We start from the raw sequence: 12,720 nt of genomic DNA on the forward strand, positions 1-12,720 counted from the left end.
AAGGTTGTTCACTGTATAATCCTTGTAATTTAGAACAAAGGGTAGGCAGTGACTCTTGGAAAACTTCACAAACTCAGAAGACCTATGGAGAGTTGTCATCCAACAACCTAGTATCCAAAGTTACATCCTGTCACTTCTGCTCTCCTTTGTTTGGTGTAGGTGAGTCTTTTGGTCCAACCCACACTTAAGGAGAGGAGAATTAGGAATTAAATTATTTTTATTCTACCTTCAAAAAAAAAACTAAAATTCTCCTTTTTTCTTATAGATGTCTACTCCCCACCCCCCGAGGGCTTCCTTATTTACCACCATGCACTATGGTGGCTAAGGCATCTAAGCTCCTCATCATCCTAATTAGGTCATGTTTTTCCTCATAGCTTTCTATTCCCCACACACATATAACTTCTTTATTTATCTTTTGAATTTGGAAGGTATTTGTAACTGTAGTGCATAACTAGTGACATGCCTAATTAATCTTTGATTTTGTCCAAGCCAATATATTTTCTCTATTGTTATAATCATGCTGAGCCCTGCCTTGTTACATTTACCTCTATGATAATGTTATTCATCTTTAGACTTTTAAAACTACACATGGTTGGCATCTGTACCACCTACCAGATTCCTGGGTACCTCTTTCTAAGCTAAAATGTACTAGAAGGCACCTGACCAGTCTTTCCTCCCTGTAACCACTGGTTCCTGTTTCAAGTGCAAGTCCTTACTGCTGTCACTCTGGACCACATAGGTACCAAGAGTAGGAAGCAGTGAACACAAAGAAAGTGATGCTTAATGTAACAGCCACATCTCTATTTTAAATAGTTCCCACTCCCTGCCCCAGAAGAAAAACCAACATAAGGTGTGAATTTTATGCAAGTCAGTGCAGTCACAATTGATTGCAGATAGAGCTGGTAGAATAATTATTAGAAAAATAAATTATAGCACTTAAGAAAGCACTTTAAATCAGGATTGAAGAAAATAACCAGAAATGTAATAAAGGCCCTATAGCTATACAATTTATTACCAAACGTTAGCTACATATTAAGTATTTGCTTATAACTAAAATTAGTCAGTGTCAAAGTAAAACTAACATGTGAATGTTAATTCTAAACCGGATTACATTTAGTATTTTATGCATTCTCATGAATAATTATGCAGTTATTAACTTTCAGAATACAAAGATATAGGTAATTAGCTGTGTTCTAGATCAGTATTTTTCAAACTGGGTTGCAGACTATTTGTGTGGTGAAATCAATTTAGGGTTTTACAACCAGCATTATTTTTTAAATCAGGGTTTTTGTCATCAGGGTAAGTCTTGTTTTGTGAAACTTTTTATTGTTTATGTATGAAGGTATATACTGGGTCATAATATGTCTTTTTTTTAAGAGTCTTGCTCTGTCACTCAGGCTGGAGTGCAGTGGTGCAATCATAGCTAACTGCAACCTTAACTTCCAGGGCTCAAGCCATCCTCCCACCTCAACCTCCTGAGCAGCTGAGACTACAGGCCCACATCATCATACCCAGCTAGTTTTTAAATTTTTTGTAGAGATGAAGGTCTCACTATGTTGCTCAGGCTGGTCTTGAACTGCTGACCTCAAGCGATCCCCCGCAACCTGAGCCTCCAAGCGCTGGGATTATACCACCACCCTTGGGCAAAATGCCTTTCTTACTGTGGGTCATGATCAAAAAAGTTTGAAAGCCACTTTTAGAAGAATATAGTGAAAAGACTATCATAGCTTAGTACCAATAAATGTAAATGACTATCTTTTGAAGGAACTATATAGCGTATCTGTTTAAAGAGTTTCTGACTTTATGAGGTATTCATTTTATAGGTGTGAAAACAACCAGTCTCAGAGGAATGATGATTATCAAGCCGCAGTAGAAAGGTTAATTATGGCTGCTCGTATATCGGATCCAAAGCTTTTCATCAAACACATGACTGTCAATGTTAATAAGGAACAGGTTTATAGTTTGGAACATTGTTCTGCCCTGAAATGGTTAAAAGAGAATATGAAGTGGGCTGGAAAGGTTTGGCTTTTCAGTAACCATTAGTTAATAAAGTCTGCTCTTTTTTTTTTTTTTTAAGTTCAAGTAATCATTGTTGAAAATAAAAGACAATAAAAATAAAGACAGTTTCACTATATTCAGCTTTTCGACTTTGACTTATAGCAAGTTAATAGTTTTAAAGCACTAAAAATTGTTATTGATATTTAATTTTCAGTGATTTTATTCACACTGAAAAGTGACTTTTCAGGTTACTTTTTGACTTTCAGAGAAACTAAGTATGATAAATCCCTATTTATTCTGAAATCCAAAACTGAATACTGTGCAGCATTTAATAAGTGGGAAACATAACTGGGAAAATATGCAAGCAGGTAACTGAAGTTTTCAGAAAAACATTTAGAGGTGTAAAATAGGTTTAGATGTTTTCAGTCCAGTCTCTGAAGCTATACTACATCTGTAATAGAGAATAATAGTGAAAATGAACACTAAAATTCAGAATGCTTTCTGAATTATACCAAAAAAGTTTAAATTACCCTCAAAATGGTTTTCCTTTAGTGTATCTTAGAATACTAGATGAGTTTTGAAAATGTATGTACATTACAGTAGATATGACTAAAAGCAATTATTTTAAACAAATATACCCAGAACTTAATTAGTTAAACAAAGATTATTCCTTTCAAACCAATTTAGGAAGTTAAAACTCCTCTTTAGAAGTCATATTCAGAATCTGTAGCAAATTCTCCAAGGTGGTAGTCTTCATCTTTAATTTGATACTTTAAACCGTAATTTAAAATTGTTTAGAGAAAAAAGTATGAATAAGGTGAGTAACAAGTTGTGACTAAGCGGACTGAAAGTATTTCTTTCTTTTTTTTTTTTTTCCCCCTTGAGAAAGTGTCTTACTCTGTGCCCAGGTTGGAGCGCAGTGGCATGATCACGGTTCACTGCTGACTCAACCTCCTGGGCTCAAACGATTCTCACATCTCAGCTTCCCAGGTAGCTGAGACTACAGGTATGCGCCACCATGCCCGGCTAATTTTTGTGGGTTTTGAGTTTTTTTGTTTTTTGGTTTTTTTTTTGAGATGGGGTTTTGCTATCTGGTTGCCCAGGCTGGTCTTGAACTCCTGGACTCAAGCGATCTGCCCACCTTGGCCTCCCAAAGTGCTGGGATTATAGGCGTGGACTACCATGCCTGCCTGGACCAAAAGTATTTCTTAAGAGAGTTCTCAAAATATGGTAAATAGCAGCATCATTGGAGTAAGTCTGCAACATCACAATACTAGGAAAGTTAAATCCTAGCTCTTGCCAGAATGCCTGATAACTATGGATGAAATGTGGAATGAATATTATCACAAATGGGATATGGGGAAGTGAGGCAAGAGACGTCTAGAAAGATACCCAGTTATTTAGTATGAAGGAGCTGGGTGACTATAACCTGCCATTACTTCAGTGGAGCCCCTAGGAAATGAATTAGGTTTAGAGATCATTTTGAGGCACCTTTGAAAGCAAGGGGAGAATAGAAAGTGGGCAATTTGTAATTAGTCATTTCTACAAATGATAACTGAAACCCTAAGAAAGGAATTAGAGAAATAAGTGACTGCTGAAATGCTGGTGGCAAAGATGTGTTAGGATGAAGATGCAGGAGGGAAGGGATGATAAATTAAGCTTTTAGGAAAAATGGGATTGGATGGAATGGATCACAAGTGACTAGACTGGTTTCTAATGATAAGAGGCTTACTGCTGGAACAAATAGAGGCATTTTTGCCTATCAGCAGTGCCAAATGATAGAAAAGGGAAAGGAGCGTTAATTGCTGGGTGAGGTGTCAGAGCCCCGGCAACAAAAAGTGTAGGCTCTCGGGTAGTAAGAAGAATTTACTGACAACAGTATAGGTTTGAAAAGGAAGTTTCATTAGATAGAATGCTGCAGAAAGATGCAGCAGGGTGCTTCAGCAAGAGAGGACTGAGCTCGCCTCAGTGGATTTTTCCTTAGGAGTATTTGTAGACCTTAAAGCAGGAGCTTAAGGGTAATTTTAAAGCCTGTTTTAAAGTGTTTAGAGCATGCTTCATATCATTAGTCCAGAATAGAGGCTATTCCTCAGTTCCCTTGAGGGCTTCATATAAAGGTTTTGCTATGAACCCAAAGGAAGGAATCCATATTCTGCAAAACCTAGCCTTACCCAAAAATGACTGAAGCTGTTTAGTTGCCACAGTTGTCATGTTTAAGATATTTACAAGCACTACAAAGGCTTTTTCACTGGGGATTAAAATAAGACCCCAAAATTGAACTCTGTGTGTGGATATTTGTGCTTTAGAAGGAGATACTTTGTACCCATGTTGTGGTCCGTGAGATCGGCACGTCTGCCGGGGGTCTCTTGACCAGCAAGAGGGTCCCAATACCTGGAAGAGAGAGTGCGCAGAAGAAAGGAACGACAGGAAAGTTTTGGGGTCTGGAGGACTGACGAGGATTGCCCAAGTCAGCGATTTATTTTGTGCACAGGGTCTCATTATATACCCTTTAGCCTGCAGTGGCTGACATCAGGTTACTTAGTGAGGTAACTACAACAAAGGAGAAGAGAAAATCACAACATTACAAGCCTAGGGTTCAAGTTAAAACTAGCAAAAGGAGAAGCATACAATCAACTGTCATAAAGATTGATCAAGAAGTCATAAAACAAACAGGTGACCTTTTCTACTTATCCGATAATCAGAAACACAGAAACAAGATCAATTTTACAATGGTCAAACCAAGGTATAAATCTTAGAGGTAACAATTTCAAATGTCATATGAATAGTCACAAGTTTCAGTGAGTACCTGGTAACGGAGTCATAAAACAAGCCCAGAGCAGAAACTTCAAGAAATAACATGTGCAGTGAAACCACACAGCCTTCACCCAGCCAAGCTGTTAGATCAGTGAACCAGAAAACTTCTGCAAAATCAAGCTTCTTGCACTTCCTTCTTTCCCTTAGCTCGACTGCATCCAGGAGGGGAGAAATGTGTCTGGGCTCAAACTCCATTATGGCGGAGACACTTAGGGGTCTCTACGCTGGAGCGATCCCCACATCTCCCCCCGATTTATTTTTTAAATGCAGTTCAAATATTTTGAGCTGCAAACGCTGGAGGGAGGAGAACACAAGGCGAAAGAAAAACGGCAGAAGGATGACAAGCAGAAGGACACAGCCAGCAACGGCCAGAATGGTGGAAAAGGATGGCAGGTGAAAACCACGGGTCCAGGAAAACAAAGTATTAACAATATCACGGGCAATAGTATCATCCCGCGGAAGATCCTGGCGTGAAAAATCAATAGCATGAATTTGGTGTTGAAGTTTGAGAACATCAAGGGACAAGTTATTATGACTCCAAATACCTTGTAAGTGGGCCTTGACTAAAGGCCAACTCCATTCAGTGTCATTATAAGGTGTATTGGTAACACAGATATATTTAAAATCAACATGACAGCGTAGTAGCAGGCGAGATTGCATATTATACACTTTATCTCCCAAAACGGTAACTGTTTGTTCCAAAGCATTAAGTTTGGCTTCCAATTTTTGATCAATATCAATTTGAGTACCCATGGAAACAGAAATGTTTTGAGCCAAATGGTTAACATAGGTAGCAGTTTGAACACTGTGAGCTAGACTAACTGCAGCTGTAGCAGCAGTAGCTACAATAGAAACAATAGCCAAAATACTAGCAATGAGAAGACCAATAAAACGTTTAGGACGGACAATGAGGTCCCGAATTTGATGGAGAATTTGCATGCTTTGTTCATCATACCAAGAACCAGAAATATTAACAGGGAGCATCACATAAGGTGGTTGGTGAACAACAAGGATGGTGGAAGTCAGAAACACAGAGGAATCCAAACAATTGGTAAGGGTGCAGGAGGAACAAGAAATAAAATATTGTCCAGAGACAACAGTAACATTAATAGAGCCACAGAGAAGGGCATATGGGGCGGCCACACAGGCCTTAACATGGTGATAAGAAGGGGAGGAGTACATGAAGGCAGGGCTACGGGAGCCAACTGTACGATAAGTAGGCACCAAAGCAGGGAAGAGTCGCCACAGGGAGGGGAACAGGCGGCCAGATGGAGTGGAGACAAGGGGAGTGCTCCAGCCACCGGGAACTTGATAATGAGAAGCAGAGTTACTAAGAGGAATGGGGATAGACCAATCATATAAAGTAAAACCAGTAGACAAGGTATACCGTAAAGCCTGACGCTTTGTGAAACAGGTTCTCCATGGAGGAGAAGGATCAAAAGAGTGATTAGTAGGTTTGCAACGGGGTCTATCCTTATCAGGGAAATTAGGAGAAGTAAGATTCCAGGATTCCTTAATGCCATAATAAATCAAAGACCAATCCCGAGTAAAAGAGGATTCACCAGGGAGTAAATGAGAAGGACCTTCATAGGTAGAAAGTCGTTTTAAGGCCAAATCAAAGCAGTAAGGAGAGGTTTTGAAAGGGGTAACAGGTAAAGAAGTAGATGGAGGAGTATCTGAAAGGGCAGGGGCATGAAAACACATGGGAGGACTGGCAGCTTGAGCCATATAAGAGTAAGTGGCAGATTGAGGAGTGATATGAGTAGAGGAAGGAAAACCAAGAATAGAGGTGTCATTGAGATAAACAGGGAAGGCAGGATCATTCCAAGTGACAGGACGAAGAACAGGAGGATCAGGGACATAAGCCCAAAGAACCTGAGAATCAGTTGGTAGTTGAGCATGGGCATTGGGTTGGCATGATAAAATGGCTAACATGGCAAGGAACAAAACAGAAGGTGTTCGAGATTGTCCATTTTCAGCAAGTAGTCGGGAGGCCTCAGCACTGAGACGCCTCATGTGGGCCCACGTCGGGAGAGGCGCTCCTCGAGGTGGCGTCAGAGACAGGGAGCGGTGACGGGGGCGACGGCGTCTGCGTGGTGGCTGAGACGTCAGGTAAAGACGGCGAAGGTGAGGGATGAGGCTGTGTGTGTTGCCGCGGTGGGCCATGCTTCACCAGGCGTTCAGGAACCCAGATGGGAGAGCTTGCAGACCTAGGAAAAACACAAACATGTCCTCGTCCCCAAATGAGGACGGGATCAGGGCCATGCCACTGGTTAGAAAGAGAATCTTTCCACAAAACCTCAGCTGTAGCTGTATGCTGAGGATGCCAAAAACGGTCAGCTGCAGAACGTCCGTCAGCATCTAAAGTCAAAAAATTAAGAACATATAGGGCATGGTTCAGCCAATTGTGAGATGACTTAAGTAAAAGGGCAGAGGAAGGTTCATGCTGTAATTTCTGTAAAAGAATCTTCAAAACAGAATGGAAACGCTCAATGATTCCTTGGCCCTGTGGATTGTATGGAATACCTGTACGATGAGAAATTTGAAATTGAGAACAGAAAGAGGCAAAAGACTTGCTGGCATAAGCTGGTGCATTATCTGTCTTCAGAATTTTAGGAACACCTAAAATGGAAAAGACTCGTAAGCAGTGAGCAACAACATCTTTAACAGCCTCCCCAGTATGGGCAGAGGCAACAGCAAAATGAGAATAAGTGTCAATGGTAACATGAACAAATTGCAGTTTGCCAAAGGGAGGAAAATGAGTAACGTCCATCTGAAAAATATGAGCAGGCAAGAGGCCTCGAGGGTTAATTCCCAAGTGATGAGTAACAGGCAAATGTGGAGCACAAGTCGCACAAGATTTAACTATGTGACGAGCTTGTTCTCTGGAAATCTTAAACTGTAACCTGAGACTGCGAGCATTTTGATGATGGATAGCATGAGAGGCCTGTGCATGCTGAATAGATGTTAAAACAGGAAAAACTTGTTGGGTAAGTTGATCAGCGAAGGCATTGCCTTCAGCCAGAGGTCCTGGGAGGGAAGAGTGAGCTCTGATATGTCCTATAAAAAATGGAGAGAGACGTTGCCGGATGGCCTGCTGTAAAGGAAGAAGAAGATGAATTATGGAAGAAGAATCTGAAAGAGAAAGGGGAGCAGTTTCAAGATGCTGAACTAAATTAACTACATATTGACTGTCAGAATATAAGTTTAAAGGCACATCCCATTCAGTAAGAACGTGTTGAACCGCAAGTAATTCCACGCGCTGGGCAGATGTTTCATTAGTCTGAAAAGAAAAGGGTTGTTGATTAACCATGCCAGCAGCGAGACCGGTAGAAGAGCCATCAGTGAAAGCTAGGACTGCTGAAGGCAAAGGAGCTGTAACACAATTTTGAGGGAAAATGAGAGAACATTGAGAATAAAAATGTAAAATCTTGTCAGCTGGATAATGGCAGGAGATCTGACCAGGATATCCTGCAAATGCCAATTGCCAAGAATCACAAAAGTGCCAAAGCCATTGCTGTTGTGCAGCAGAATAAGGAATAATAATAACAGGTGGCTCAAAACCAAACAAAGTAAGAGCACGCTGTCTGCCTTTGGTAATTAAAATAGCCACAAGGTCAAAATATGGAGAAATAACTTTAGAGCGGGTGGCAGGAAGATGTATCCATTCCAAGACACCCTGTTGCCAAAAAACACCAGTAGGGGTATAGGAAGTACGAAGGACACAGTAACACCATGAGACATTATGTTTAATTCTAGACAACTTTTGTTGTGACAAAGCCTGATGAACTAACTGTAAGGCTTCTGAAGCTTGCAGTGACAAGATTCTAGGGGATGTTGGATTGGAGGAGCCTTTAAGAGTATCAAATAAAGGTTTTAGTTGACCTGTAGTAAGCCTCAAGCTAGGACGAATCCAATTAATGTCTCCTAGAAATTTTTGAAAATCATTTAACGTTTTAAGGTTGGTTGTAGATAAAACTGGGGTTTTAAATGACACGTGATTATGTTCAATTAAACGACCAAGATAATGGTAAGGAGTAACAGTTTGAATTTTCTCAGGGGCAATGACAAGATGAGCTTTGTTGAGGCATTGCTGTAAAGACAGAAATGCCTGAGACAACAAAAATTGTGATGAAGCTGCCAATAATAGATCATCCATATAATGTAAAAGAAGGACATCAGGAAATTCCTGGCGTACAGGGGAAATGGCTTTAGCCACATAGGACTGACATAAGGTGGGACTATTAGCCATGCCTTGCGGAAGAACGACCCACTCATATCGATCGTAAGGACGTTCAAAATTGGTTGAAGGAACACTAAAAGCAAACCGCTTGCAATCAGCAGGTGACAAAGGAATAGTAAAAAAGCAGTCCTTTAAATCAATGACAATCAAATGCCAGTGTTGTGGAACAACAACAGGTGAAGGCAAACCAGGTTGTAAAGGTCCCATAATTTCCATAGTTTCATTGACCTTTCTAAGGTCCTGCAGCAAGCGCCATTTACCAGATTTTTTCTTAATGACAAAAACAGGAGAATTCCAAGGACTGTTAGTAGGACGAATATGTCCGGCAGCAAGTTGTTCCCGAACCAACTCACGAGCTGCAGAAATCTTTTCAGAGGACAGGGGCCACTGTTCTACCCATACTGGGACATCAGATTTCCATGTGATGGCGTCAGCATGAGCATCGGGAATCACAGTGGTCCCTAGGAAAAATAACCTAGTCCAGAGCGGTCAGATTTTTGTGGCAAGGAAAGCGGCTCAGGCATGCCTTGCAAACATTTTCCTAGTCCCTTAGAAGGCTGATATCCTTGTTGTAACATCATGTTTAAAGCCTTACTGCCAGTAACCAAATGAGCTCCCATAGCCTCCAAGACATCACGGCCCCAGAGGTTGAGAGGAATTCCAGCAACAATGTACGGGCGAAAAGAGCCAGAATGGCCCTCATGATCTGTCCAGGAAAGTAAGTCAGCAGATTGTAAGGGATGATTACTCATACCTATACCTTGTAGGGCTGTCATGGTAGGGGTGGCTGGCCAAGAAGAAGGCCAAAATTTGGAAGAAATTACAGACACATCAGCCCCAGTATCCAAAAGGCCTCTAAAAAATTTGCCATTAATTGTGAGACACAATTCAGGCCTAGTGGTAGAAATTGATTGTACCCAATAAGCATAAGAGGAAGATCCAAAACCACGATCTCCTCTGGGATCAGTTACAAGTGGGGAGCCAATCCGCAAATTAACAGGTATGAGTAAAAGTTGAGCAAAGGGTTGATCAGGGGTGAGAGTATAAACACCAGCAGGAGACCAGATCATAACTTTAATTTCACCTGTATAGTCAAAATCAATAACACCAGGGAGAACATGAAGACCATTCAAAGAGCAACTACTGCGACCCAAAATAAGACCCACGTGATTAGAAGGCAAAGGGCCAAAGACACCAGTAGATATAGCCTGTGGTCCCATATCAGGAGTTAATATTTGTGTGGTGGAGGGACAGAGGTCAAGTCCTGCACTGTTTGGCGTTGCTCGGAAGAGCTGAGAAACGGATTTTGGTGAGTGGGAGATTGCCCGAGTTGTTGAGGTCTTCGTGATTGCCACGACCCATAAGCATCTCAAGAGTAACAGGAGATTGTTGTTGGCGATTACGCTGTGCCTGGTCAAAAGCAGCTTCCTCATAATAAGCTTTCCACAGTAAAAAATCTCCACCAGACAAACAAGCTCTGGCCAAGCGAGTCCAATCAGTAGGTGGCAGTGCAAGAAAAGAAAGATTATCAAGGAGAGTTAAAGTGTAAGGTGCTGTAGGGCCATACTGGGCAACGGCCTCCTTAAGCTCCCTTAAGGTTTTTGGAGCAATGGGCTCATAATTCCGGACAGCATTACCTTGATTATCCACAACCTCAAGAATAGGATACAGAACTGGGAATAAATTATCAGATTCGGTAAAGCCTCTGTCCATAGCCATTAAGGCATGTGATAAGGGAGAGATTGGGGAAGCAGCTGTTGATCTCAGAGGGACAGGAACCAAGGAACCGGGAGAGGCAGGCAAAGAAGCCTGACATGTAACCGGGTAGCAGGATTGTGGCTGTTGAGCCGTGAGTGCCCTTGAACAAAGTGACAGCACATCATGAAACTGTTTGGCAAGATCAGGTGGCATTGTAAAGGTAACAGGGCCAGGGGACCATTGAGGGAGTTGTTGCTGGTGTGTGGTATCCACCAGAACCTCCGTAAGAGGCTCATTATCAAGGAGCGAAGTGCAAGGGCCAAGAGAAACCGAACCTCTTTCAGCAAGATCATGAGGATCGGGTGGGGAAGATGCAGGGGGTGGGGAATGCAGTGCAGAAAAAGATAGAGAAGTATCAGGAACAGCAGTAGCAGTAGAAGATTTACAAACACAGTCACGCAATTTAGACCAAACAGAAAGTAAAACTTCACACTGAGGTAGAGACTTATTAAAGAGACAAAACTGATCAATCTTTTCACCAATGACAAGCCAAGTAGCCTCGTCCAAAAATCCACCCTCAGGGACCCATGGACAAATTTCACGAACAATGTGCACAAATTCCTCCACAGTTTTCTGTTTAACATTATGACCATGAGACTTAATCATAGACTGTAACAATTGAATAAACATGTTATGCTCCTTTGACTCAATATTCCCCATGGTTTTACTCCAGATTGAAGACTTGAATTAAAAATCAAAACTTATATATACAAGATTAAAAATTAACCAAAAACTCACTTACTGAACAGCCGGCACCTCACTCTTAATTGAATTGAGCGTCACTTTGATCTCCCGTGTCCAGGCCCCACGTCGTGGTCGCCAGATGTTGTGGTCCGTGAGATCGGCACGTCTGCCGGGGGTCTCTTGACCAGCAAGAGGGTCCCAATACCTGGAAGAGAGAGTGCGCAGAAGAAAGGAACGACAGGAAAGTTTTGGGGTCTGGAGGACTGACGAGGATTGCCCAAGTCAGCGATTTATTTTGTGCACAGGGTCTCATTATATACCCTTTAGCCTGCAGTGGCTGACATCAGGTTACTTAGTGAGGTAACTACAACAAAGGAGAAGGGAAAATCACAACATTACAAGCCTAGGGTTCAAGTTAAAACTAGCAAAAGGAGAAGCATACAATCAACTGTCATAAAGATTGATCAAGAAGTCATAAAACAAACAGGTGACCTTTTCTACTTATCCGATAATCAGAAACACAGAAACAAGATCAATTTTACAATGGTCAAACCAAGGTATAAATCTTAGAGGTAACAATTTCAAATGTCATATGAATAGTCACAAGTTTCAGTGAGTACCTGGTAACGGAGTCATAAAACAAGCCCAGAGCAGAAACTTCAAGAAATAACATGTGCAGTGAAACCACACAGCCTTCACCCAGCCAAGCTGTTAGATCAGTGAACCAGAAAACTTCTGCAAAATCAAGCTTCTTGCACTTCCTTCTTTCCCTTAGCTCGACTGCATCCAGGAGGGGAGAAATGTGTCTGGGCTCAAACTCCATTATGGCGGAGACACTTAGGGGTCTCTACGCTGGAGCGATCCCCACATACCCACAATTAGCAAGTCTGTTTAGTACTAATACTGTATTTTGGTCTGGAACAGCCTTGTTAGGACTACAGATTAGTAAGTCATCCACATACTGAAGTAGATTACTATCTGGGAGAAGCTGCAGGAGCTCTTTTGGTGAAGTGTTAATACAGTTAGATGGTGGGGCCTTAGCTGTAAATTAGCCTGTCATTTTGTAAGTCACAACCTAATAATGGAACAGAGCAGCTTGGCCAAAAAGGAGTAAAGGAATAGCCTTTCATTTTACCAGGAAGTGCCTGTGTGAAACAGCCTCATTGGGGTTTTCCATCAATGCCCATGAGGAAAATGGAGGACTGGCATATTGGGCCATAGTA

General features: G+C 41.6%; 2 protein-coding genes across 4 annotated transcripts in view; one reads left to right on the top strand and one right to left on the bottom strand.

The window, feature by feature from the left end:
• The window catches only part of TOPAZ1 (testis and ovary specific TOPAZ 1), a 95,149-nt gene extending 93,015 nt beyond the window's left edge, over positions 1-2,134 (top strand). The window contains exon 20 of the mRNA XM_012470800.2: positions 1,824-2,134. Within this exon, the coding sequence (XP_012326223.2) occupies positions 1,824-2,043 (220 nt within the window). The 3' untranslated portion in view covers positions 2,044-2,134. The remainder of the gene's footprint in view (positions 1-1,823) is intronic.
• Positions 2,135-4,328: 2,194 nt separating this feature from the next.
• LOC135270814 (endogenous retrovirus group K member 21 Env polyprotein-like) lies at positions 4,329-12,633 on the bottom strand. Of its 3 annotated transcripts, none has more exons than XM_064366975.1 (3): positions 12,118-12,633; positions 11,556-11,702; positions 4,439-7,022 (listed from the first exon to the last, which is right to left on the bottom strand). In XM_064366975.1, exon 3 carries the CDS (start codon positions 6,976-6,978, stop codon positions 5,032-5,034), a length of 1,947 nt encoding a protein of 648 aa, XP_064223045.1. In that variant the 5' UTR covers positions 6,979-7,022; positions 11,556-11,702; positions 12,118-12,633; the 3' UTR covers positions 4,439-5,031. The 3 variants fall into 3 exon arrangements, 2 of the variants coding, with proteins under 2 accessions (XP_064223045.1, XP_064223044.1); XM_064366974.1 differs by having other exon boundaries at positions 11,552-11,702; XR_010338964.1 differs by lacking the exons at positions 11,556-11,702; positions 12,118-12,633 and adding an exon at positions 4,329-4,389 and having other exon boundaries at positions 4,805-7,067.
• Between the last annotated feature and the right edge of the window lie 87 nt (positions 12,634-12,720).

Source organism: Aotus nancymaae, unplaced genomic scaffold (assembly GCF_030222135.1).
Source record: "Aotus nancymaae isolate 86718 unplaced genomic scaffold, 86718_ANA_hifiasm-v0.15.2.pri h1tg000067l, whole genome shotgun sequence".
Taxonomy (NCBI): Eukaryota; Metazoa; Chordata; class Mammalia; order Primates; family Aotidae; genus Aotus; species Aotus nancymaae.

Excerpts from the sequence above, each read along its gene's own strand:
- LOC135270814 (XM_064366975.1), bottom strand. The coding sequence starts at position 6,978 with ATGGCCCACCGCGGCAACACACACAGCCTCATCCCTCACCTTCGCCGT.